The 25,608-nt window shown below is 52.0% G+C and overlaps 9 protein-coding genes across 9 annotated transcripts; 5 read left to right on the forward strand and 4 right to left on the reverse strand.

Annotated features, from left to right (window-relative positions):
• Positions 1 to 201: 201 nt before the first annotated feature.
• P170DRAFT_471188 (glycoside hydrolase family 18 protein) lies at positions 202 to 4,095 on the forward strand (the record flags this gene model as incomplete). The annotated part of the gene is made up of 3 exons (XM_024852816.1): positions 202 to 3,155; positions 3,259 to 3,450; positions 3,513 to 4,095. The coding sequence occupies 3 exons, from the start codon at positions 202 to 204 to the stop codon at positions 4,093 to 4,095; spliced, it is 3,729 nt and encodes a 1,242-aa protein (XP_024711092.1).
• Positions 4,096 to 5,599: 1,504 nt separating this feature from the next.
• Positions 5,600 to 6,318, forward strand: P170DRAFT_433278 (uncharacterized protein). The gene has a single exon (XM_024848446.1). The coding sequence runs from the start codon at positions 5,693 to 5,695 to the stop codon at positions 6,227 to 6,229; it is 537 nt and encodes a 178-aa protein (XP_024711093.1). The 5' UTR covers positions 5,600 to 5,692; the 3' UTR covers positions 6,230 to 6,318.
• Positions 6,319 to 7,741: 1,423 nt separating this feature from the next.
• On the reverse strand, positions 7,742 to 9,017 carry P170DRAFT_346981 (NAD dependent epimerase/dehydratase; the record flags this gene model as incomplete). The annotated part of the gene is made up of 5 exons (XM_024843602.1): positions 7,742 to 8,046; positions 8,116 to 8,215; positions 8,306 to 8,478; positions 8,525 to 8,708; positions 8,757 to 9,017. The coding sequence occupies 5 exons, from the start codon at positions 9,015 to 9,017 to the stop codon at positions 7,742 to 7,744; spliced, it is 1,023 nt and encodes a 340-aa protein (XP_024711094.1).
• A 1,884-nt stretch (positions 9,018 to 10,901) lies between these two features.
• P170DRAFT_443504 (ketopantoate reductase family protein) lies at positions 10,902 to 11,882 on the forward strand (the record flags this gene model as incomplete). Its single annotated transcript, XM_024850554.1, has 2 exons — positions 10,902 to 11,372; positions 11,406 to 11,882. The coding sequence occupies 2 exons, from the start codon at positions 10,902 to 10,904 to the stop codon at positions 11,880 to 11,882; spliced, it is 948 nt and encodes a 315-aa protein (XP_024711095.1).
• Positions 11,883 to 12,130: 248 nt separating this feature from the next.
• Positions 12,131 to 13,427, reverse strand: P170DRAFT_433279 (Aldo/keto reductase; the record flags this gene model as incomplete). The annotated part of the gene is made up of 1 exon (XM_024848447.1): positions 12,131 to 13,427. A coding segment is annotated over exon 1 (1,067 nt), but the record flags the coding sequence as incomplete, so codon positions are not given.
• Positions 13,428 to 14,306: 879 nt separating this feature from the next.
• P170DRAFT_400217 (putative dynactin) lies at positions 14,307 to 18,666 on the reverse strand. The gene is made up of 2 exons (XM_024846314.1): positions 18,144 to 18,666; positions 14,307 to 18,081 (listed from the first exon to the last, which is right to left on the reverse strand). The coding sequence occupies exons 1-2, from the start codon at positions 18,576 to 18,578 to the stop codon at positions 14,404 to 14,406; spliced, it is 4,113 nt and encodes a 1,370-aa protein (XP_024711097.1). The 5' UTR covers positions 18,579 to 18,666; the 3' UTR covers positions 14,307 to 14,403.
• Positions 18,667 to 19,137: 471 nt separating this feature from the next.
• Positions 19,138 to 20,981, forward strand: P170DRAFT_471195 (alpha-amylase; the record flags this gene model as incomplete). The annotated part of the gene is made up of 4 exons (XM_024852817.1): positions 19,138 to 19,239; positions 19,304 to 20,203; positions 20,262 to 20,313; positions 20,368 to 20,981. 4 exons carry the CDS (start codon positions 19,138 to 19,140, stop codon positions 20,979 to 20,981), a joined length of 1,668 nt encoding a protein of 555 aa, XP_024711098.1.
• A 53-nt stretch (positions 20,982 to 21,034) lies between these two features.
• P170DRAFT_433281 (putative pyrimidine 5'-nucleotidase) lies at positions 21,035 to 22,291 on the reverse strand. Its single transcript, XM_024848448.1, has 5 exons — positions 22,165 to 22,291; positions 22,092 to 22,104; positions 21,994 to 22,029; positions 21,507 to 21,932; positions 21,035 to 21,448 (listed from the first exon to the last, which is right to left on the reverse strand). The coding sequence occupies exons 1-5, from the start codon at positions 22,267 to 22,269 to the stop codon at positions 21,270 to 21,272; spliced, it is 759 nt and encodes a 252-aa protein (XP_024711099.1). The 5' UTR covers positions 22,270 to 22,291; the 3' UTR covers positions 21,035 to 21,269.
• A 277-nt stretch (positions 22,292 to 22,568) lies between these two features.
• P170DRAFT_433282 (uncharacterized protein) lies at positions 22,569 to 25,364 on the forward strand. The gene has a single exon (XM_024848449.1). It carries the CDS (start codon positions 22,759 to 22,761, stop codon positions 25,267 to 25,269), a length of 2,511 nt encoding a protein of 836 aa, XP_024711100.1. The 5' UTR covers positions 22,569 to 22,758; the 3' UTR covers positions 25,270 to 25,364.
• The last annotated feature ends 244 nt before the right edge of the window (positions 25,365 to 25,608 follow it).

The following is a 25,608-nucleotide window of genomic DNA, read 5'->3' on the forward strand; positions in this document are numbered from 1 at the left end:
GCCGGCCACAATATACATGGGTATCAAGGTCCTCCCCTCATCACCATCTCTAGTTCTCAAAACTGTTTATCATCAGTCATATCAAGTCAGCCTTGGTTTTGCTGAGATTGATTCTTGCATAACGTCTTTTCTTTTTTCTTTTTCCCTTTCTTTTGGACTCGTTGCTCATTCCACCACAGGACGACATAGTGAACATTGAAAATGCGGTCTTCAACGCTATGGGTCTTGACCCTATGCTGCTGGCTTGTAGTGGGATCCCATTTCTCCTCACTTGCTTCCCATGAACATTCTCCCGCACATTCTGCAGAAGCATCACAATTACCACCGGCCAAACCGACAAGCTGGCGGATGACTCCTCAGCTTTCTCGCAATTCATCAAAGGCACTCCCGCCTCTTTTCCAGCCTTACTCCCCCGACACCCCGACGTTCCAGAATCAAAGGCTTCTTCAGGATCTCGCTGGCAAGCCTAAATCATCTGTTTACAGGACCTCGAATAGTCAGGGTGGCCTCCTTTCAAAACGAGACTCCCTCCCCACGGGAACATGTGCCCCGGGTACGCCGTGTGCCAACGGTGCGTGCTGCAGCAACACCGGTGTATGCTCGTTCGCTCCGTCTAGCTGTGCCCCAGATGTCTGTATATCCAATTGCAACGCTACCGCCCCTTGCGGTCAGTGGGCGAAGGAAGGCGAGGGAAACTGTCCTTTGAACGTTTGTTGTTCCCAGTTTGGCTACTGCGGTACCACGTCCGACTTCTGTGGCAAGGGCTGCCAGGACGGATATGGTTCATGTGGAGAAGTCGACAGGCCATCTTGCTCCGGGGCCTCAGCCGAAAATGGTCGGCGCATTGGCTACTATGAGAGCTGGGCTCACGATTCGAGCTCCCGACTATGCGGTCGGAAATCACCGGACGACATCCCCCTAGTCGGTCTCACGCATCTCAATTTTGCGTTCACCTTTTTCGACCCCAGCACGTTTGAGCTCTCACCAATGACGTCCGCAGCTGCAGAACTTTATCAGAGTTTTACTGGTCTCAAGAAAAAAAGGCCAGGTCTTGAGACTTGGATTTCCCTCGGCGGATGGTCGTTCAACGACGAGACCAATATCCCCAACACTCGCACGGCTTTCAGTGACATGACCAGCACCTCCGCCAACCGGCGCAAGTTCATCGAGGCTCTACACAATTTTATGCAATCTTATGGTTTCGACGGTATTGACATTGACTGGGAGTATCCTGCTGCCGATGATCGTGGAGGCTCGGGTGCCGATACAGGGAACTTTGTGAAGCTTGTGGATGAGATGCGAGCCAGCTGGGGTACCTCGTACGGAATCAGCGTGACTCTGCCATCGTCCTACTGGTACCTCCGAGGTTTCGACATTGCCGCGATGGAAAAGCATCTTGACTGGTTCAATGTTATGAGTTACGATATCCATGGCGTCTGGGACTCAAAGAATCAGTACACTGGTCCCTACATCCGTCCCCATACCAACCTCACTGAGATCAAGGAAGGCCTCGATCTAATGTGGATGGCCGGGGTCGATCCAAGCAAGGTGGTTTTAGGCCTTGGCTGGTACGGTAGATCATTCACTCTCGTCGATCCGTCCTGTTCGCATCCCAACGGAGTCTGCGAATTCAGCGAAGGTGGCAGCCCTGGTCCATGTACCAACTCCGCCGGCACTCTGTCAATCGCGGAAATCAAGGAGATCCAAGCCTCCGGGATCGCGGCTGAGAGCTACGACTCTGAAGCAGCGGTGAAGTGGATCACTTGGAACAACGACCAGTGGGTGAGCTTCGATGATGGTGTGACCATGATGCAGAAGATGAAAGCCGCAAATGAGCTTTGCCTTGCTGGTATCATGATCTGGGCACTGGACATGGACAACGATGACGGGGACGCCATGAGCGACGTCATGGGAATCGGTAAAGCCAATGGTGTTACTTCCGCCCAAGCCGCCAGTTTCAAGGATCAGTATGAAATTGCCGCCGAAGGCAATGCAGTCGCGTCATCCTGCTACTGGAGCTTGTGTGGGGAGTCCTGCAAGAATTCCTATTTCGACGTGACCGAGGCTAGAGGGCAGGTCGCGAGCGTCCAACAGACTTCCATCTGCCTCGTGGGTCAATATCAAACACTGTGCTGCGCTCCCCAAACGACCATGGGAAAGTGCAAGTGGGAGGGCTTCCGGGGGGTGGGATTACCATGCACTCCTGTCTGTGAGGACCCCGACGCAGTGGTTGTGGCACAAAACAGTAACTCCTACTCCATGGATGAGGATGGACATATAGCGGACCTGACCTGCACCGGAGGCTACCAGGCATACTGCTGCTCCGGATTTGTTCCTTCTTCGAAGACTAACACAGGAAATATGTTCCTGTACGGGCAGGGAATATTCAGCAAGCGCAGTCTGGATAGTTCAACTAAAGATGTCAATTTGGCCCGGTCCGAACCCTCTAAAAAGTTGACATATTCCATTTGTATCGGTGCGCTCGGGTGGCTTATTTCTGAGGCCCCTTTAACATTTGGGCTTTCGCTTCTGGGAGTCCCGGCCGAGCTGGCTCTGTGTGCTGCTTCTGGCATTGTGGTAGCTGCAGCAGGCTTTGCGACCAAGCCAGCGCGGAAAGCGCAGGGCAATCCTGCCGGACAGCCAAAGACCAAAAAGATTAAGATGAACCTCGGTACAGGGAATGGCCAGAATGCCAATTCGCAGTGGCCGAAATTGAGCTTCTCATCCAGCAAAGGAGGGGTGTGTGACTGCCACGTCACATACACATGCAGATATGGGATGGGATGGGATGAGGTTTGCGATAATCAGCGATGGGCCATCACCTACCGGCTCAATCAGCAAAGTGTATTCGCGCCCAATGCCCTTAGACCATCCGGTCGGATGTACAGCTCATGGGCGGGAAATCAGCGCAAAGAAGAATATCGTACCGCTGTTCAGATGGCGCGCGGTGTCCCCGGCGCGAGATGCCAACTTGATGAATTCCCCATGCGGGATCTCTTCGAAGCAGCAAATAACAACCCTCAAGTCTGTCGATTGGTTAATGGTAGAGCCAATTCAAGACAAGGAAACGACTATAAGATGTGGAAACGCAATCAGTGGATGCCGTGCTCGTCTTTTCGATCCAGCTGCAACCTCCTTGCTCCGCCGGCAACGTGGTAAGTGATCCCTTTTCTTTACCAACAAACAATCACCTAGTCATAAGAGGATTGGAACCATTCCTCAATCCAACGTGGAGCCTTTCTTACTAATATCATCTAGGGCGTTCAATAGTCTTCCCGGTAATCGGGGCATGGGCAACATGATAGGAACGCGATTCATCACTGCCCTTGGCTTCGACTCTCAGACTGCAAATTCCTTATGCTTCGCCTCCTACTCTTACACTGACAGCCAGAACAACGTTCATCACACCATGGTGGAGGACCATGGGTTCCGGGTTCTCAATGATGATCCGTACGTTCCCTAAGAGCACAGGCGTTCAATATTTACTAAGCTGACCAACTTGCGATACATAGGATGTTCTACGCGCCGATGAACTGGCCTCGACAGAACTGGAAAATTGATCCAGGCCCCTATAAAAATGCTGCACAGCGCCCAGCCTCCGTCAATAGCGCTGCACACATGCGCCGTGATTTCCCAATTACCGTTGCTATGAACCAGAGTCTTCCTTTTGAAAGTGACGACGAGGAATCCTCCAGGCTCACATGCAACGCCATCTACGACGAAGATCCCACTCTGCTCACAGTAGATGGAAAGTTGGCGTACGATGCTCTGCAGTTTGAGGACTTACTCGGAAATGAAATCGACGGTCGTTCCTGCGACGTTATTTACGCGGATGACGAGGGTGGTCCGGTGGAGCTTGTGGTACGCGAGGATGGCAGCGTGCAGTATAGCCAGAGTATCCCTGAGATTCCGGTTACTAGTGTCGAAGCCCAGATGCCTACTATCCAAGCCCAGATCCCTGAAGGTCCTATGGATGGTAATCCTCCTCGGAGTACTTCTGTCGACTATGATGCGGTCATGGCGCAGGTCACGGCAGCGCCTGATCCTGCCCAGTTTGAGTACCACCTGCATCATACTCACAATCGCCATCACTGAGGGCTCTCATGATCTCACAGTTGGTTTAAGTATTCTCTCTTCGTCTGGTTCGTGTATTTGAATGTTTTCGAAACACGAAGAAGGGACCATGGTGATGATATGATGTGTAATTCAAATGCTAGCCATAGTTGGAGTAAGGATACAATGCGGCAGGCTGATTATGGCACCTCCAAATATGAGGACGTGTTGTCTAGCGGTTTCTTTGGGTAGGCTTGCAGTCTTTAGCAGTAGTCTCCATGGCCAGGATGTGTGGAGAAGAATTAAGAGTTATAGTTGCGTCTCCCATCAGCACATGAACAATTACAGATTTAGGCTAATTCGCAACCCGGAAATTCCGAGGTGCCGAGGACTTTACCAGAAACATCAATGTTGGCGCGAAGGAGTCGGCATGCTGACCGTCTTTCTCCCGTTCTGATATCCATTTCACAGGGAGATCGATGGATGGTGTCAAACCAAACCCCGGAACACCCGGGGCATTCCCTCCCGGAGACGATATTTATCTCCCAGGCCACACACTCCCTCAGCTCAAACTGTCAATACCGCAGCTCACGCCACGATGAAATCAACAAACCGAATCATCCCAGGAATCCAAAATGAGATCCAAAAATGTTCTCACAGCATTGAATGAATCTTTGGTCGCCATATTTAAGGTCCCGAAACACTGGGTCATATGTCCAAGCGCATACTGGAATGCGAGCTGCCTGAGTACAGCAAACATATTTGAGTAGAGCAGCTGACAAAATTGAAGCGCCGAAGGTAAAGTATATCGCCGATTTTGTCTTCCCCTTATTCAATATCAAGGCTTCGACCAGTGCGTACCCGCGATGGCAGCCCTGCATAGTAGCCATTAGATCGGGACAGGTCAACGAATAATACTGCCATAGATCTAAAACACCATAGCTTCTCTGCGTTGATTACTCCTCTAGTCAATCTGCAAAGCCGGTCTCTCCCCCTTCTTCATATCATGAACGACATTCGATCCCGCTCGTGTAGGCACTTGCACCGTCGTATCCTTATCAGGCGTCAGATAGACCTGACCCCCTGGCGCCCATGAAATTGATATTTTACCCTCCCCAACCGCGAAGGTGCTCTCCATTGTCGGCCAAACGGCCTTTCGGGGCTCAAACAGCAACCCCTGAAACCCTGGCGCCGCCGGCGTGAGCCCTACCACGTTCGCCACGAAATCATGAATCGGAACCGCACTCCATCCATGACAGTCGCTTCGTGGCATCGTCCCTGATTCAGCCCAAGTAGACAAATTAAGCGCGATCATGGCTGACCACGGCTGCAGAAGAGACGAACGCAGTTCATCATAAATCCCCGTCTTCCGAGCAGCCTCAAAGACGTAAAACAGAATGGCATAGGAGCAGCGAGCAAAGGATTCATGATCAAGTGTCCGTCGCAGCGCCGTCCTCGCCGCGTCGCTCTGCAGCGCATCGCACGTAATAGCGAAGACCTGCGCATGCTAGCTCCGTTCCTCGTCGGGTCCATCGACAAGGAACCCCCCACGCAGACACTGCTGCCCTACTGCTCGATTCAACTTCTCCGCTCGCCCGCGGTATTTCCTCCGCCGTATCCCGCCGACCGACAGTTCGCCATGGATGCCCGACTGCAGATCCTTTTCACCTACCAGCTCTCCCGCGACGACCGGCTGGCCCGGAAATGTATCCAGGAGTTCTACGCCAGTCGCAGAGCAGACGGGCTACTCGAGACCCATTTCCCCTCGTCCACGTCTGTCGTGAATATCCCATTCTTCTCCCTCTACTGGATCCTCATGGTCCTTGACCAATTGATGTACAGGGGGGACGAGCGCCTTGTGCGGAAGTATCTCGGCGCGATCGACGGCATCCTGGACCACTTCGACCAGCGCGTAGCCGCGAACAGGCTTGTGGGTCGACTCGAGCGAGACGTCTGGCCGTTCGTAGACTCAACGAGGGAATGGTCGGAGCTGTCTCCCGGAGGTGGCTTTCGGGGGTTGGCTGTGCCCCCGGCGTATCACCGGACGGGCCAGATGACGTGTAGTAGCTTGATCTACTCGTATGCGCTGCAGAAGGCTGCGCAGGTGTGTGAATATGCTGCTCGTAGAAGGGGCAGTCCTCGTAGGTGTCGTGCATGCAGTTGCGGAGGGTGTTGAGGCTGATGGCCCACTGCTGTTGCGTCTCTACGGAATGGAAAGAGGCGAATGCGGTGGTGATCTTGAGCGGGTATTGGGTTGCTCTGTAAGTGAAGCGGGGTATCTCCAAGGGGGCTGCGTGCGTGGTGATGTGCAGTTTGACTTAGCGGAATGTGCGGAACCAGAAGGGCTCGTAGTAGACCTCTGTCTCTGCGGGAAGCGCAGCGTCGACAGCGTAGAAGTCGTCCATGCTGACGAGGACCCTGGTGGAACCAGTGCGAATGCCTTTTTGGCGAGCGAAGGGGTTCGGGTTTGGGGGATCAGGCGCGGTCTCGAAGCATTCGGCGCATCGTATGCGGATTTTCGTGGCGGCGCCCCCTTTGAGGCGGAGTTCGAGGAAGGCGGTGGTCAGGGCTTTGGCATCGAGAACTATGGTTGTTTGAATACATGCGGGTATCTGAACTGGATGGTCCTGACGTTGGATGAGGGCGTCCCATTGAGGGACTCTCTGGGGGGTTTCGGGGTCGCTTTTGACCACGGATGCGAATCGCCCTTCAATTTCAGGCAGCTGGGGGATAGAGCGTTCGACTAGCCTTCTGGGCTCGAGAACCGGTACCATGGGAGCCTTCATGGACGACTTCAATGCGAACTCCCACTGCTCATCATCGTAGTCATCAACGAGCCAGCCTCTGTCCTCTTTGTCGCCGTGGACCGCTTCGTTGACCAGTAACAGGGGTGGACCCAGGGCTGGATTCCATCTGTCGCTGGAGAGGACTCGTACGGCATTGTCCGCTTTGTACCTCCATTTAGAGTCAGACGATATATCCTTCGGGGTGGTCAGCATGTCCCTTGAAGTCCTGTACCCGGTGAGCGCTTACCAGATCTGCGGAATGAAGAATCAACCCCGGAATGACAGCACGCGTCATGGACATATTCCCCGGGAACTTGGGCGAGTACCGCAAGACTCGGACCGCGATAAAATTCTTGCCGGTCTTGCAAAGGGGCGCAATGTCGAGCGTCTCGTAGTTCCACTCGCCCAGATGGCTCTTCGCCGGACCAAAGCTGACACTGCAACCATTTACGAAGAGACGATATCGTGTATCGGCAGAGACGTGGATCAGACAGTCCTTCGCGGTTTCCTGGAGAGTGAAAACCTTGCGAAACTAGACAATGCGAGCCGTCTCGATAGACTCGTCCCAGTTGGGAGCCCAGATCCAGCTTACCGTGTCGCTCCAGTGCGGTGCCATTATTATTCTGCTGCTCTGTTAATCCGGTTGCACCGACACCGTATCTTCTGGTGTCATCCGCGTAATATAACATATCTGTTGACTTTAACCCGAGGGCTGCCGGGGGTGTGAGATTCCATCCCCATGGGTCGTCCCGGATAATCCGCGGGTTATTTTTGCCGGCGGTCGACTCCGCTCTCCGCTGGAGTCGGCGGGCTTGGCGCCCAGTCCCTACTGCTAGTAAATGTGTTGGATCCATATGGCTTGAATTGACTGCTCTCGCACCTATCCTACCTGTTTATTCAATCTACTCAAACCCCGTAATACCAGCAGCCAGACTCTCTTCCAAAGAAGTCCACCCTTGCCTACCGAAGAACTCCCTCAGTAATTCCTCAGCCTTCTGAGCTGGGAGAATGACAGCTTCATCATGTCGCTCATTGGCATGGACGTCCGGAATCAAGGTGTTGCTTGGTCTCAATTCTCGCAGAACACGGAGAATGTCGGTCCAGTTCTTCGATCCCGCAAAGGCGAAGATCCTTTGAGACTTCACCTTCTCGCCAAGAAGCGCAATTAGATGAAGACGGGCCACATCTTCAACATCCACATAACATTCTGTACGATCGATGAGATAGTTGTTAGAGAATACGCAAATCAGCGTATAATAAGGATGGGGGATCATACGGGGTGGCAGAAGGCCGAGGGCAGATGCATCCCCTTTGAGAAGATTTCGGGTGAATCCTATAGTTGAGCCAGGGATCTCTGGATGGAGGACCCTACCGGTCTATGTAGCAGAATAGCATCGTTAGATATATATCACCTCTCTTAAAAAAAAAAAAGACAGAAAAAAAGAAAAAAAGAGAGAGATACTCACGTTGAAATCAGGAAGCACGGTGTTAAAGTCAAAATGCGGTTTATTCTTCTCCAGCCAGTTCCAAGCTTGTTTTTCCGATTCGGTTTTGGAGGCAGCATACACGGCGTAAGCCTTGTGTTCCTCGGGAGTCGCCGGATCCCAGGCTGCCTTGATGGCCTTCTCGTTCCAGGTATCTGGATGATAATCAGGCGATGCTATTCTGATATAGGAGGTACGTACTCTCATCTATCTGGATTCCACGCGTACTAGCCCAAGTAGACATATAACAGGCCCTCGACGATGACGTCAAAACAACCCGTCGAATGGTTTCATGTTTAGAAGCAACCTCGAGAATCGTCCTAGTTGCACCAGTCACCCAAGGGATAACAGTACTGGGATCCGTGCTGAAAGACAGATCAGATGCCTAACAGCTGTCAGAACAGACAACCTATGGAGAAAAGATGCTACATACCATGTGGATAACACCCGAGACGCCTTGCAGCGCATTGTTTACGCTCTGGGAATCGCTAAAGTCGGATACAATCGCCGTCTCAAAACGTCCTTTGCCATACCTTGCGTCGAAAAATTCGTTCAGCCAAGGTTTAGGGGTGCGAACTGTGCCGCGGACTTTGAAGCCCTGGTCCAGTAGCTTGTCGACGGTATGCGAAGCTATGAAGCCATTGGCGCCGGTGACAAGGACTGTTGCGTCGGCTGGCAGTATGTAGGAATTCATTTTGAAGGTTCAGATGAATGTTGTTATAACGATTATTCCTAAAGGAATCAGCTGCTGTTGACATCGCATTTAAAGTGCCGTTGGACTGCTGTTTATATTCTAACTTCCAAGAGCTCAACTGTGATGTAACATGCTTTCCTCTATTTTCTATTTGTAAACATTGCTGCATAGTAACAAATGAGTCAATTCTGAGGATATAAGGAATATCTCTAGTTACTCTATTAGGCGCACGACTGAAAGTTTTGAGGATCTCCCATCTACTTAGCTGTCTAAACTGCTCTGTCTAGTTTGTTGCATTTACTTAAGCAAGAGGTTGGGATCATGAGACGTTGAAATTGATCAAACAGTCAAAACATATGTCATGACGTGACAGTTAGTCAAGCAGGAAACATCTAGGAAACTTTCTCAGGAGCAGGTTATTATCCGGCTTTGAGATCTTGACTCCCTGTTTTGGCAGTGACTCTAGATCGCCATCGGATCGGGCCGTCTTTAGCCTCCGCCTGGCGCGCCACAGCCAACCCCATGGGAGGTCATATCGCCATTAGCGCCGGTAATAAAGATTCGAAACCCTTAACTATTTCCAGAGTTTGAGGTTGAATAATCTAGAGTTCAGGTGTTGGTTGCAGGTGTTCTAAGCAGTTGGTGTAACAGAGCAAACATCTTGTGCAACGAGTAACCCATCAAGGGTTAACCCTTTACATACCGCGCCCTACATCCCTTATGCGCATGTACAGAAGACGGCTCGCTTCCTACTTGGGACGGGCCGCCTAAGGTATCTGCTCCCCCCAGAACCGATCGAGGACCTGACCTCCGGGGCAGAAGCGGAGGGGAATAACGACAGTTTCGATCTCCATGGACATAGTAACACGGGCAATACCACCACAGGGAACAGGCAAACTACGCACTCGGCGGCATAACAAAAGAAAAGAGGTAATTACTTACTTTAAAGTTATTTTATCCCCTCTCTCTAATCTCGGCCAAATAACTAACAACACCTGTAATACAGGACCTGCGGGGCCCAAGGACCTACACTATTAATATAAGCTGCTGGGCGCGGTTGCAGGATCTATAAATGCGCGGTAAGGACCACAGACAACAGAAATATCTTCATGTTTAGCACATTTAACACATTTAGCTGGATTTATATAATAAATAGCGCACTATACGTAGACTCTGCAACAGCCTAACGGCCGTTGACGACCCGGAAGAGCCCTATAAAGGAGCTGACATTCGGGTATAATGCAACCATCATCATCATCATCATCATCATCATCATCATCATCATCATCATACATCCCTTACGCACGCCCTATCTTACACACGCCCTAGTACTACGTGTCTTACGCTCGTCATACACGCGCCCATCTGATAGATACCAACTCTTATCTGGAATGCATCTTGTTATAGCTATGGAGATCCCAGAGTTTTATAACAGAATGAGCAATTTGATTTCATCGGAGTTCAACTCTCTCACAGCTACTCCATTGTTCCTCGAAAAGGAAGCATCATAACTGACCATTCTTTTGTTATATCGCAGTGATCGAAGAAGTAGGAGGTGTGGTTATGACCTTCCCGGCTACTACTGCCTCGGTGTGAAGTAGGGCAAGTCGGAAATTGGGACACGTAAGTTTAGGGAGAGACATCAGAATGAGACTCCTGGCCTTGTGGTAAATGATGTCTGTGGGAATATCTCAAACGGCAACATTACAGCTTAGGCCTTCTTAGTGGAATTTTGGCAGGTTATTGCGGAGTAGGGCGTCGTACGGGTAGGGCGTGTTATCTTCTCCAAATGTTTAATGCGGAAGCAAGGTTTTTATAGCTCAACGAGTGATGAAAGATTTCATGTCGCTTTTAATGCACAGTATACTTATCTTTCAATCAGAAATGTCAGCAAAATTCCTCATCTTCGGCGGGGGCAGTATTGGCGCAGTCGTCGCGTACCTCCTAGTGCAATCGATTCCTTCATCTGACATTGTTGTCGTATGTCGCTCCAACTACGAGGCTGTCTCAGAGCATGGTTTCACAATCAACTCAACGATTTGGGGCTCAAACTTGCATGTGCAGCCAACTGTGGTTCAATCGGCGGCAGAAGCTGCTCAGCATGCCCCGAAAGGTTTCGATTATGCGTGCATTACGACCAAGGCAGTTGGCGAGGATGACACCCGGCAAGCAGAGCTCTTAAAACCAGTCATCGGTGCAAAAACAACAATTGTTCTATTGCAGAACGTAATTGGAATCGAAGCCCCCTACAGGGCGTTATTTAGTCAAAACGCAATCGCCAGTGCCGTTCTCTACACTCCTTGCACACGGACTGCACCGGGGATATACTCACACACCCTTCTCACCCAAATGCATGTGTGAACATATCCCGCTGCCAGTAGTTCCGAGCATAAGGCTTCTACAGCGCGTCTAGTCGAGCTGCTCAACAATGGCGGCGCATCCGCTACTCATGACGACGACGTGCAGATTGCTCGGTGGAAAAAGCTACTCATTAACGGTTCTGAGAATCCGATTTGTGCGTTGTCTCGCCTGCGAGATGCACAGTTCTTTCGCACGGATCCAGGCGCTGAGAGTTTCATGCGAGATGTCATGATGGAGCTGGCGCAGATTGCGCGTAAGCTGGGCTACACTTGCATTGATGAAGGTGTTGTGGATCATCAGCTGAGACTGCTCACTTCGCGCGAACTGCCGGGGGTTGCACCTAGTATGATGACAGATGCATTGGCTGGGCAGTCTATGGAAGTGGAGTGTATTGTTGGAAATGCAATGCGGATGGCACATAGGATGAATGTGTGCGTACCGAGGATGGAAGCATTGTACTATCTGACAAAGGCTTTGAACACTAGCTTCGTGCAGAATAGATAGGCATCTCAATAAATCTATAAGGAGTTTAGATTTGACATTATATTTGTATTACAGAGCCCAGCGGTACTTTGAAAGCATTTGCTCAACCTCTTTCCCATGAACTAATATCTACTCTAGGATGCCCTCATATTAGAATATTTTAAGCGCCCTGGAATAATTTGGAACTTTGTGATCGTACCGTCGCTACCCTGTTTTAATTCTGGGTAGATCTCCTTTAAAATGACCATAACATCGACATGGCTTTAAATCCAGCAAGCAAGCATAACGGTTCATTTCTTTAATATCAACATGAAACAGTAACATTCTGATAACCCTTATAGCTATTTACTTCCTCCATCCACAGGCCCAATTGGCTTTGGGTCCTCAACCCAATCAAAAGTTCCCAGTGCCTTGGTCAACCACATATCACTGGGATCATAGGCACCTCTCGGAGTCTCATTACCGAACAAAATAGTACCACTCAGGAAAGTGTGCGGAAATCCAGGATCAAAAGTATAAGCAGACTCAATCTTCTGGATATCCTCCGGGGTCAAAAAAAGCCCAAGAGCCGGCACGACACCGCGGACATGGTCAGCTTTCCTAGCCCCGATAATAGGAAACACATACGGCGACTTGTGGAAAACGTAAGCCAGGGCGACCTGAAGCAGCTCGACACCTTTCTCCTGTGCCACGTCCTCCAGAACCCGTGAAACCTTCTTATCGTGCTCCGACACCGGTACGAAATTCCGGACGTCGCTCTTCTTCTCTCGCTCCGCGAAGCCCGCCTCCGTCTGGAACCGGCCCTGGTTCAGGACGCCGTACGGAGAAAGACCCATGCCTTCGTCCCGACACATCGGGATGATGTCCCTCTCGAAATCACGTATCGACGCACTCCACCACCCCTGGTACACGCTGAACTGCCGCAGTCCGTGGTCCCGGGCATACTGGTTCGCCTTGGTGACGACCCAGGCCGGGGTATCCGAGATACCGAGGTAGAGCACCTTCCCTGCGACGACGAGGTCGTTGAGGCTATGCATCAGCTCGGGGATGGAGACCGTGTAGTCCCACCAGTGCACGTAGAAGAGGTCGATGTAGGTGGTCTGCAGCTTGCGGAGCGAGGCGTCCAGCGACAGCCGCATGGACTTGGCTCCGTTGCCGCCGTAGTTCGCCTGGATCCGGTCCTTATGGTGTCCCTGGTAGCCTGTCGTGTACTTGGTTGCGATCACCATCTCGTCGCGGTTGTTTCGGGCCGTGAGCCATTCGCCCAGCCAGATCTCTGACTGCTCGGCACGGTACCCGTTCGCGGTGTCAATGAAGTTGCCGCCCTGGCCGTAGAAGTAGTCGAGGATTTCAAATGCGCTTTCTTTGCTGCATTCGCCGTATCGCTCTTTGAGCACCGTGCCGAACGTCATTGTTCCGAGGCATATCGGCGATACTCGCACTGAGGCTGTCGGGGCGAGTTGGCGGTATCGGTTTAGGTATTGGCGGGTGTCAGACATGGTGAATTAGAAGGAGGGGACTGTCGGGGTAGGTGATTAGGGGACTTGCTCATTTGGCGCTTCTGATCTATCTTATATACTGTTGTTCTCATGTCTCTTCGGTTTATACATGGTTTATAGATCGGGGGTAGCGTCATATCCCCATACGTCCGCCCTTGATGGCACTTAACTCCGCCTAATCTCCACCTAATCTCCGTACAGAACATCAGCATTTAGTCCACTGGAGGTCTGGATGAAACAGTTAACATGTGCTTACTCTGGAGTACACGGCTGACAGAGTATATGCAGGGGTGGTCGTGGGATCAGCAGGACGACAGAGAGTCTATGGCACGGGCGGAGTTAAGACGTGGACATCTTCAGCTACTCCGCGGAGAGAGGTCGGCTCTCTTGAATCTCTAGCCAGCATTTATCTTTTCTCCTATATCCGGGACTAAGCCACTGTGGGCGAAGCTTAAGGGGGATCAGTACTTTGCGCGGTTTGATGCATGGCAGAAACGCCAAGTCCAAATATCGGAATGCGAACAAGCAAACCGCAAGATCATTTTTCATTAATAGACTGTTCTATTATGAAGTAGTCAAGTTATGGAGCTGAATGTCTAATCTATAAATTCTATGTCCCATATGAGATAAACGGTCAGTAAGGCTGAGATATATTCTGCTTGAAATACTACTGCTAGAAGTTAAAGAAATCCCTAACATAAAACTTGAAGGGTGAATCCTCAACCTAGCTTTCGATTTGAGAAACGTGGAAAGCGAGCATTCAATCCAATTTCGATAAAAGATTGAGCCTTGTCATGGATCGTGGCTTTATAGCTCCTATGGATAAGGAGCTTGCTTATCGGAGTCACATGTAGCAAGGACGTTTTGAACTGGGTATATGCTATGTCCAAAGACTACAGACAATACTACGGTTTGATCCATCTTTAGTTGTTTGCTGTACAGCAGAGCCAATCTGGTCTGGTATGTATTAATGTATGTACCATCTGTCTGGGATATTCCACAACTAAATGTCCTTGAATCGATCCAAAATATACACCATTATTCTAAAACGAGTCCGCGATTACCGGCTCCACAGACCTTCCCCCATCGCCCGTCTTCCGATCCTGCTGCATGCCCAGGATCTCCCACGCACGACCCATCATTCCATGGCCTGTTCCCTGCGGAAAGCCACCAAACACCGAGTTGCGCGGCGCATGACCACGCCCGCCTCCACGACCAAGCGCAAGGCGCTCTTTGCGCGAAGCGGCCAGACGGTCCTGTTCGCGCTCCTGGGAGACGACGTCGTCTTTCCATTCGGTCCAGCGCGAGAGGTTCTCGCGTTGTTGCAGGACTTGGTACCGGAGTTTGGTTTTGGAGGGGCGCCAGCCCGTCCGGGTGACCGGGTCGGTGGATGGGAGGGTGGATTTGAGATCGCAGATGTTGGATTCCGTGGTGAGTTTGAGGAGGTGGGTGAAGACATCGCGGCTTTCGGAGGCGGTTTGGTGGGTTTTTTCCTGGGGGTTGGGGAGGGTTGATGATGAGGACGAGGGCTGTGTGAGAGGGACGTCGAGCCAGGAGTGGAGCTCAGCGGAGCGTTGAATGGAGTAGGGGTCGAGGATGTTGGCGCGCCGGTTTTCTTCGCGGAGATAGCGGACGGCGGCTTGTAGGCTCTCAACTTCGGCGCGGAGAGCCTCGTTCTCCCGCATCGTGGCTAGCGAGGCACCAGCGTCGACGACGATCCCGTCCGTGGTGGCAACGCCGGTCGTGCCAGAGGCCCGTTTCACTCGATCCAGGCGGGCCTTGATCTCTTCGCGCTCGGCTTCCATGTCTTGAAGCTCCTTGCGTTGCTGTTCCACAAGGGCCTCGAGCTCGGTCTCTTTGGTTCGCATTTCCTCGATCTTGGCTTCGAGTTCTTTCACCATGGAGGCTTTCTTGGTGGCATCGCGCATCCGAGCCTCGACCGTTTCCACCTTGATGGTTTGTTCTTCGATTGTCTTGTCTTTCACGCCGAGAGCCGTGGACGCTTCGTTGATCTCGTTCTTCAGGCGGCGGATCTCTTCGTCCGCGTCGGGGGAGGAGGTCTTGCTCGACTTGAGCTCTGCGGCCCGCGCGATCCAGGGATTGGGGTGTTTCTCGAACTCTGATGTGATGGAGAGATCGGACGAAATAGATTCAAGTTCCTCCAGATTACCCCCAAGGCTGCGTAGCCTGTTGAAGATGAACGACATGGTATCACTGCTTTCGCTTCCGGATTCCGAGGGTCCGGCGTAAAGGGTCGAAATCTGAGACATATTCCTGGAAGCCTCTTCCAGGGAAAGCGGCTCCGTTCGACTTTCGTCGCTCAACAGATGTACGATATTCTCTCCGAGATGCCGGGTCAATTCGGCAAGCTCTTTAGCAGCCTCCTCGGTTTTCTTGAACGGTCCGGAGACATCTTGAGAGAGAGAAAGTGATCTGGACCGAAGGTCCTCGAGGGACCGATTGACTTTGCCCATGGCAACTTTCAACCCGCGCGCATGGCTGACGAATCCTTCCATCTTGTTCGAGAGGAAATTGATCTCCTCGTCGCCTTCTGGGGCTGAGATTTTAGATAATAACAGCGCTCTGAGTCGCCCTACAGAGGAGGCGGCGTGATCAATGTAGGACTGTGTCAACGACGAGCGCATGCAAAGTTCGCCAGAGAAGACCTCCAAAGAGCTTGGAAGATAAGTTTCGGCAAGGTGGGATATCAGAGCAATAGATCTTTGCAACTCCGTGCCACATTTCTTCATGTTTACTTCGTCCTTCTTAAGGAATTCAAGCCAGAAGTTCAACGTGCGCTCGACAGGCTCCATCTCAAACAATGTAGCCTTCATGTTCCCAAAGGCATCTGTAGAACAGTTGCTTATGTAGGCAACGAAGCGATCACACAAAGAGGCAATCCACGAGAGCTTCTCGAGAACATCGTACGCCGTAAAAGTATCTTCAAGCCCTGCAGGTATAGAGGCCTGCTCCGAGAGCTTTTCGCGAATAGTGCTGTTCATCAAAGAAGACTTGAATCCAACACGTTTGAATCGCAGAAGCGCAAGAATAGAGTTTCGCTCTCCTTCGAAGTACTCGGGAAGATACAGCTTCAAGATAGATAAGTGCTGGGTAGCTTCCTCGGCCTCCATATGACCAATCTCAATATCGATTGTTTTGGTCTGTGTCTTTGTGACAGATGCCTGAAGCTTCAAATTCAGGTCCATCATAGCCCGTGAACGTGTAGTGAGATCGGTGGCCTCGGCTTCTGAGATTTGTTGCGACGCTCGCATGTCCTCCAGGTCGCCCTGCAGGGTCGAGACCAGCTCGCGGAAGCGTACCAGTGTATATTCCAGGTCATCAATGACTTCGTCTTGCTGGGTGATCTTTCGGCACTGTTCGTTGAACAGACCCTCTCTATAATCGATCTCCTCTTGCAGCTGCTTTTCGGTTTCAATGTGGTTATACTCAAGCTCGTCGTTAATTTCTTTCAGAGCCTCCAAGTCTTCTATGGCTGCGTGTAGTTCGTTGATCTCCTCTTGATAGCGCATGTTCTTGTCCGCAAGCTCTTCGATCATTTCTTCGGCGCCAAGAGCCGTCTCCAACTGTTGCTTCAGGTCTTCAACATTGTTTTCAGACACGAGAAGCTTTTCTTTCGTGGATTCATACTGAGACTTGACAGCTGCGTAATCCTCCAAATCCTGCTCCATCTCCTTGACTTGTTCTCTCAACTCTTGCTCTTGCTGCTGAGTCATATCACGAAGACGCAGGAGAGCTTCGCGAAGACGTTCATTCGTTTTCTCCATTTGCAACCACCCATGGCTGGATTTCTCCTCCGGGCTCATAACTTGGCCAAACTCCTCGTTCTCTTCGCGCAGGACTTCCACTTCCAGTTGTAGCTCTTCCACCTTGCCTCTCAGCGCGTCGCATTCATGTCTGAAAGCATCGGATGTTTCTTCGGCCATTTCGCGGTCGAGGGTTGCCATTTCCATGATGGATTCATGTTCTGCCTGGAGTCGCTCAACCTCCTCTAGCCTTGCTTCCGACTCCTTCAACTTCTTCCGCAGGTCACCGATTTCGGCCTGCTGCGGTTGATATTTCGCTTGCAGTTTCTGGATGATGGATTCATATTTATCCCTATCCGACTGCAGCTTTTCCAGTGACTTGAGCTTCTCCCGATCCTCCGTCCGCTTCTTTTCCATCACCCGCAACTTTGTCTTCAATTCTTCGAGTTCTCTAGCAACTGCGCCATTCTGACCTTGCCGTTGCGACGATGAAGGTGACGAGAGGCTCGGGCGACCAGCGCTTGCTCGTGCGGGGCCGGTAATTGCTCTGGATGTCTTGGGAGCCGGCTCCTCGATCTGCGGAGCATCCTCGTCAATGTCCTGCTGAGACCCAGACTCGAAAGCCTCCGAATTTGGACTGGCTCCACTATCGGGTTCCTCCGATGGCTTATTGGTGGCTGCTGGTCGCAAGACAGGGCGCTTGGCTATCCCCGCGGGCGTCGAGGCAGAGTCAAGAGTATTCTGTCGCGTAGTTCTGGTTGCAGGTCCAGATATCGATGGTCGGGAGGTTCGAGTCGCGGCTGAGGGAGGAGGCGGAGGACCCATGGAAGACTTCCCAGCTGCTGGGCGCAACTTGGGAGGTGCCACGGATGGCCGAGAGGTACCACTAATGGAGGAACGGTGTGAAAGGGGAGTGGAGGCGCCAGACATCTGCTTGGTTGGAGATTTGGCAGGGGGCTGCGAAAAAGCTTGATTAGCATATCGCCGGCCATTGACGCTGCATAGTCGCACAAACATACCTTCAAGGACAGTCGCTGGGCTGCCACTTTGGATGCGGGCGTCGGACTAGCAGAGCTCGCGCTGTGTCGTTTTGTATTCGCAGCCGGCGCAGCGCCCACCTTCTTGATCCCCGTACCGGCTGCAGCAACACCACTCTGGGCGCGACCTCTGTTGGCTGGTGGAACGTTGGTGCTCCCCTTCGCCGCCGGTTTGGCATCCCGCGCGGGCTGTTGGGCGACTGTCGCCTTGATCGCAGTCTTCCGTACAAACATCCCAAACCCTGGCTCACACTCAAAATACTGCTCTCCTTGGATAGAGCCATCGTTCTTTCCCGTGGGTTCGTCCAATTCGATTCCGATCCAGTCGCCCGGAGAGAAATGCGTCGTGCCGATGAAGCGAACGGTGGCCTGCCGACCGTCCGTCAGTGTGACCACATTGCCGATAGATTGCTCCATGGTCAAGCAATCCAGGAGTCACACCCCTGGTACCGGTAAATGGTGTAGAAGAGGGAAGGGAGGGGCAGGGCGAGCGCCGTGGAGAAACAGGGGATGTTGTTTATCGGAAGTTCAACGGCCTTCCCGCCGGTCGGAGCCTCAGGACGCGATCCGCGTGCATGGTGCCTTGATGCCTGAGGCGGTCAGTTTCCCAAACGGGTGCACCCCTCTAGGGCTCGCCTTCTAAGGGATAATTTCTCCCTGTCATCCTTCATCCCACTCGTTCGTCCTGCTGCGTGCTAGAGTGATGGGCATGCTCCTAGGACGCCTTGATAGGGATGTCTACTACCATCTTTCTCCTCGCTTTGGATTCAAAGGAGCGCAGTTATGTAGGAGGTTACGATGGGATTTTGTAATTATAAAGATCAGTCTATTTCTCATTCTTCTCTATCAATAGTCTTCCATTCTATCCTATCTTCAAGTGCTATGGCCATTGGATGATCTTCAATCTTCTTATATGAACATTCTTTTGTGGTCTCTTTATAATATTGTCGCTCATACCAAAGTAAACGGTACCATGATGGGACGTTTCCTATATTTCGGTGCGCTCTGGTCTGCTTTAACTAGCATTGCCGGTGCAAAGGCCCCTTCAGACCAGAAATGGACTGAGCGGTCCATATATGTGAGTACATCAAATTCCATTGAAGCTGTCAACGTCACGATTTTTCCTACTGACAGCCGCATAGCAAGTCATGACTGACCGGTTTGCCCGGTCCAACAGCTCCGACGATAGCTCTTGTGATCCGTACAGATACTGCGGGGGCTCGTGGGCTGGAATTGTCGACAGACTGGACTACATTCAAGATCTTGGGTTCACGGCCGTTCAAATATCTCCTGTCGTGGAGAACATTCCAAATAATACCAAGTACGGGGAAGCCTATCATGGGTACTGGCCGCAGAACCTATACGCCCTGAACGAGCATTTCGGGACGGCTGAGGATCTGAAGAATCTAGCGGACGAGCTTCACAAACGAGACATGTACCTGATGGTTGATGTCGTGATCAATGACATGGCTCAAGCTGTGAAAGGCTCTATGGACGACGACCATCCCCCTGAGATGGATTGGTCACAAATGATCCCCTTCAACCATGAAAAGTACTACCATCCAGCCTGCAGGATCAGGGACTGGAATGATCCGGAAGACTATCAGAATTGCTGGTTTGCGGTCCAGACTGTTGCCCTGCCGGACCTGAATACAGAGGATGATAGGGTTGTCCGGATGATCCAGGAGTGGGTGAAGGGGCTTGTCGGCAACTATTCGATCGACGGTCTGCGCATCGATGCTACCAAGCATGTAGATGATGCCTATTTGACCAACTTCAACCGAGCTGCTGGGTTGTTTACCTTGGGTGAGGTGTACAGCGGAGACACGGAGTTGGTCTGCAGATACGAAAAGTTTGTCTCTGGTCTTCTGAACTTCCCTATTCATGGTCCGATGATCAAGGCGTTCACTGCTGGTGAGATGGAAGGGCTCGCCGAGAAAGTTCGCACTGTGCACAATGACTGTAAAGACTTTAGTCGTCTGGCGACGTTTCTCGAGAGCCATGACATCCCACGTTTTGCTTCCTTGGTGAACGATACCACCGTGAGTTGAGACCCAAACGACAGGTTCTCCTGATCAGGAGCTAACTACATGTCCACAGCTTGCCAAAAATGCAATGGCATTTAATATCCTCTCTGATGGAATTCCAGTGGGTAAGTGGCACGGCTTCACACCTACCCTGTCCTTGCATTAACACTTTCATGCAGTCTATCAAGGCCAGGAGCAACATATGCCGGGGAATTTTGCCCCGTATAACCGCGTGCCACTCTGGACCACGGGATACAACACCAGCGGGCCGCTATACAACGTGACAGCATCGCTTAACAAGATTCGCAACCACGCCATCCGCATGGATCGACATTATGTCTCAAACCACAGCATGGAACTCTACCTTGACGGCTCAACATATGTCACCAGGAAGGGCTCTGAGGGTCTTCAGGTTGTCTCTGTTTTTTCGAACCAAGGCTCTACCGGTGGTCCATACAAACTTACAGTGAACGACACTTTCTCCCCCAACACGGAGGTCATGGAAGTCTTGAACTGCTCGAAGCATCATGCTGACCAACATGGTCGTCTCACCATTGATATGGATGAGGGAGAGCCGAGAGTCTTTTATCCCTCGAAGAAGATGAAGGATTCTGGCCTGTGCGGCTATCATAAACGAAATGCATCACTGTCTGGCAATGGGAAGAATTCTACAAATGGCCCCAGGAAGAATTCAACCACCGACGAGACATCATCGTTTGGGCACCAGACTATCATTCCTTCTTCTGCGGCGCTTTTCTGTGTTTTATTTGTAACTGCGGGCTGGTTGCTTTAGGTCTTGATGACTTTTTTGCTTCTGTTTTATACCAACTGCTAGCTTATATTTCTATTATATATTTTATAAGCATTAAGACAATCTATAATGACTTGTACAAATTCTTCTAAAACAGTCAGTCTCTAATCTGAACACCAATTATATACTTGAATTCAGAGAAATCTATAGTGAAAGCAGAAATCGACTGGAGAAAATTCCCAGTGACCTGTATAAAAGTCCTCCATGGTTCGTATATCCATAAACATGACATTTCATATACACACGTAAAGATCTATATCGACCAATCTATCAGTTCTGGAGTGAACTGCCGGTCTTGAATAGATGCGGGAAGCAAATCCGTAGATCCTCTAGACTCCGAACCATGTACTGCGACGCTGGTGCCGAAGGAGGAGTAACTCCGAGCTCGACCAGATGGGCAGTCTCCCATCCTCGTTCTGCAGCATGCTTGCAATTCAAATGAGAATCATCTTGATGAATAATCAGCATCGTCCAGATATCTGGTCTAAGTAGGCAGATGAAACATACCAACAAAGTAGCTCTTGGCCCCACTAGGGACCTTTGCTTCCCTCTCTGCCTTCTCATACATCTCCTGACTGGGTTTGCAGACCAAAGGCGTCTGCGAGTAGTCGCAGTAGGTAACACCCTCGAACATATCATCGACTTGCAGGAGCTTGACGACCCGCTTGGCATGAGTGACATATGCGTTTGTGAGGAGCCATAGCCGCACTTTGTCCTTGTCAATGTCCTCGAGTAGCTGTCGCAGCTTCAGATCCGGTTTCAGAACGTCATCCAGCGGCAGGGCATCATCGACTTCGCGGTTGAATTCGAGAGGGTCAATCTTGTGGTGGCGCGTCAGCCCCTCGATGGCAAGACCGTACTCCTTGTAGTATTTCATGTGCAGGACGTGGGCGTCTTCGGTGCTCAGGGAGAGGTGGGTGGTGAAGAATTTGTCTGTCAGAGCGCAAGGCGCATTAGATGTGGTTCTATTCAGATTGACGGCTCGAGGACTTACTTATGAGCTCTTGCATGTGGCCGAAGATGTTGCACTCTGAACCGCGAGTTAGTACTTCTGTCCTTCGGGTGATGCTGTGTCGCGTAGCAGTTCCTGACCTCTGGAGTAAAGCTGTAGGATGAAACCATGATTAGCGCAATCGCTTAGAGCGAACGACGCAAGACCACTTACACAATTGTCAATATCGAAGAAGAAAACGGGTCTGTTGTCAGACTCCGTGCTGGGCGTTGCGGTCGACATTGTTTTGCGGATGTACGGGGCAACGCGATCAGGCATAAAAGAAGAGCAAGTGAGGGCAGAGAGAGGACCTGAGCGCGATAGAAAGGACGAGTTCCAGCGATGCACAGCAGACGAGCGAAAGGTCCTAGATATACCGGAGGGTCCCAGAAAATGATTCATTGCGGAGGAGTCATTGCGAGGGAGAAAGCCGGAGAACCCACCAATTACAGTAGGAGGCGGGCACGGGACCCGGCAGACACCGACGGCGGCGCCCAGCAGGGTTTAGCGCCGGCCAGCAAGATTGCCTCGAAGCTGCACTTTGACTTTCTCCTCTTTTCCTCCCATTTATTCCTCATCTCCGCGTCTCTCTTTGTCGCTAACGGTGGCTCTAGTCCATCATCCCAAGTCATTGCACCGTAGGCCGGTACTCTGCTTTGGTCACTTGCATCCCAGCAGGGTCTTGCAATAGGCTGGTACAATCCTGGGATTGTGAATTCGCTTCGGAAAGGAAGGTGACTTTTCATCCTTCGCGTGAAGCTGCCAGATATGGCCACAGCCCAACTTCCAGGTGGTGCTCCGCGGGGATTACCCACCCGTGAAGAAATCCAAGAATATGAGAAAATCCTAAAAATAAGTGACGACATCTTTTCTGGGACTCACCCTAGGTTGAAGGTGCCCCAACAATTTGTGCGAAAGACCGCGTCCCGAAACCATCCTGCCCCGAATCAAGCTCAGGTAAAATCCGGTGACCAACCGGTTTCTTCCCCGGGCAAGAACCGCCCCCAGTCCGTGGCTACTACGCCGACGATTCCTACAGACGCGCAGGCGACCAATGTCGGCCACGCGGCCTCCGCTTTGGCTGCGTCTTCGCGCGTCATGCCGAGACCTACGTCCGAGATTGACCCGATCTTTTTGACCAAGTCAGATGATCTTGTCAGAGCAGAACTACAATTACAGCGGCAGAGGGTGGAAAGGTCGTTGCGGGATCAGCTGGACCACAAGAGGCAGGAGTCGCGGCAGAAGGCGTCGATCCAGGACGCGAAGCCCGACTTCGATGTGTCCGAGGTGCTGCAGAAGGCCTTCGAGATGGTGAACCCCTCGCCGTCGGTCGAGGCTCCCGCTGCTGGGCAGTCCAGTGACTCGTTCGATGATAACTCGTTCTATTCGAGTAGAGCCCCTGATTCTCCGCAGAATGGCGATCAGGCAGGGCCATCCCCCAGACGACCCTCGCGTCAAGAGCTTGCCACTGAAGTCCCAAGAGAACCTTATTCAGATGAGTTGCAACGGCTTGAAGCCCTCAACCGAGCTGAATCGGATCAGGATATGCAAGATACTTACCCCGTTGCAGACGCCCCATTACCCTACCATCACCAGAGGCCGTCACGGCATGTCGAGGCAGAGTATATGGGTCCTAGATACCATGCGCCTCCGGCGCCAGTGGATGCGTTTGAAGAGCCAGAATACTCACCGCCTGCTCCAGGTGTGGCACCAATGGAAAGGGGAACAGATCATGAATATCGTCCACGAGGATATCCCAGTGGGCCGAAACGACGAGGTCCCCCGGACACCAGAGTGTCCGACCGCGGCCGTTACCCTCGCAGGTCTATATCGCCCGGTGACGACGTAAGAGTTGTTCGAAACCATATAACGTCGCCGGCAGCGCCGCAGCCTTCTAGAGTCTCACCGCTAGCAATCGCCAAGGTTCCCTCCGTCCACCAACACAAAGACTCCCGTTCCGAATACGCCCCAGAGAGTCAGGCCAGCCCCGATGGTCCTGCCCCCCAGCCGTTGTCAACTAGAAAGCGTAGGAGACTACATGATGACAAGGACAAGACTCGCACGGTCTCTCAGAGAATGCAACCTGGCCGGTCTGATGAACCTTACATCAAGGAAGAACCCGTGTCGCCGCCACCTTTCGCAGACACGCCCCCAGCATACCGCACTCGTCAGCCCCAGGAACGGCCTGTGTATATTGACATCGCGTCCCCTCGGTATACTCCGGTGGTGGAGAGGCGAGAACCTCCGATCCGAGAGCCGGCCTATGAGATAGACCCGTACGAGCTTCAAGGTGAAACTAGCATCCCGCGAACTCTGTCACGGGTCAGCGCCAGACGGCCCCTGCGGGATGATCAGGATCTGCGGAGGGTTGCTAGCTTGCATCACAGCCGGCAACAGGAATATCCTCGTGAATACATAGACCCTGCTAGCCCCCGCGGGTTGCGGGCAGCCTCTTACGCAGTTGTTGAACGTCCGCCACAGGAACGAGCCAGGTATTACGACGAAGTCGCGCCTCCGCCTACGAGACGCTACGTTGCCGCAGGCGAAGCATCATCCTCGCCGCAGTACCGCGAAGCGTACTATGAAGAGGAGCCTGCTAGCCGTATGATGGCACCCCCAACAACGCGGCGAATCGTGGTTGATGAGCACGGAAACCAATATTACGAAGCAGTCCCGGCACCAAGAATGCAGGCTATGCCTCCCCCGTCTACGCGTGTACCTCGCAGCGAGGTTTACGAGGACCCTCCACAAATCCGCCAGGCCAGCGTCCGAGCTGCATCCGTGCTGGAAGACCCCTACGGCGGCCGACGATACATGCAAGAGATGCCTCCGCCGCAAGGAGTCTATCGGCGAGTCACCGACTACGCTCGGCCGGCTCCGAGTGATCGACGGTCCTACGTTGCTCCGCTTGACGAGCGCGAAACGTTCCCGCGCAGCGCTAGCGTCCAAGTCGGCGACTACGCTGCCCGGCGTCCACCCTACGTGGAAGAGGCCGAGCTTCCCCGCGAGCGAGTGGTTCGGATCCCCAGCGTGCGACCACCCACCGCCTGCTACGAAGAACCCCGAGAGATGCTTCCGCGGGTCGAAAGCGTCCGACCGGGGGGTCGAGATATGAGTGTGTACATGGATGAGGATACCCGGCGGCCGAGAGAGTACATTGAACGACCACTTTATGTCGCAGCGCGACCTCTGGCCCGGGGAGAAGGGTACTACGAGAGCGGCGAGCCGGAGCGAGTGATGCTCGATAGCGGAGTCCATCGCGTCTCGCAGCGCTATTGATCTGGAAATTTTTCACCCATGTAATGACACATAATTCACGAAACGAGTATTATAGTCCATTTGATTCCCTCGTTTGAACAAATTTCATTGACACATTTCATACTTTCGAATCGAACCACATCATCTTTCCATCTAGTGTTATACAGTAGAATATCGTTTGTAGAAAATAAAGTGAAACGAATAAAGCCAGAACCCTTGCATCAGAAATACCACTACAATATCTTTAGAAAATCGGCATCAATGACATGATCGTATTCCAAAACACGATGGTTTTCATCCTTTGCCAGTCGGTCCAACTCGTCAGTCCGGTTCAAGCGGAGTCTACTCGGATCAAGATCC

The sequence above is a fragment of the Aspergillus steynii genome (assembly GCF_002849105.1).
Source record: "Aspergillus steynii IBT 23096 chromosome Unknown P170scaffold_1, whole genome shotgun sequence".
NCBI lineage: Eukaryota > Fungi > Ascomycota > Eurotiomycetes > Eurotiales > Aspergillaceae > Aspergillus > Aspergillus steynii.

Coding starts and splice junctions, on each gene's coding strand:
- P170DRAFT_433278 (XM_024848446.1), top strand. CDS start 5,693: ATGGATGCCCGACTGCAGATCCTTTTCACCTACCAGCTCTCCCGCGAC.
- P170DRAFT_400217 (XM_024846314.1), bottom strand. CDS start 18,578: ATGGAGCAATCTATCGGCAATGTGGTCACACTGACGGACGGTCGGCAG. Junction 18,082..18,143: donor CCCAGCGACTGTCCTTGAAG/GTATGTTTGTGC, acceptor GCTTTTTCGCAG/CCCCCTGCCAAATCTCCAAC.
- P170DRAFT_433281 (XM_024848448.1), bottom strand. CDS start 22,269: ATGCCTGATCGCGTTGCCCCGTACATCCGCAAAACAATGTCGACCGCA. Junction 21,933..21,993: donor CCACATGCAAGAGCTCATAA/GTAAGTCCTCGA, acceptor GCGCTCTGACAG/ACAAATTCTTCACCACCCAC. Junction 21,449..21,506: donor GGCCAAGAGCTACTTTGTTG/GTATGTTTCATC, acceptor TTATTCATCAAG/ATGATTCTCATTTGAATTGC.
- P170DRAFT_433282 (XM_024848449.1), top strand. CDS start 22,759: ATGGCCACAGCCCAACTTCCAGGTGGTGCTCCGCGGGGATTACCCACC.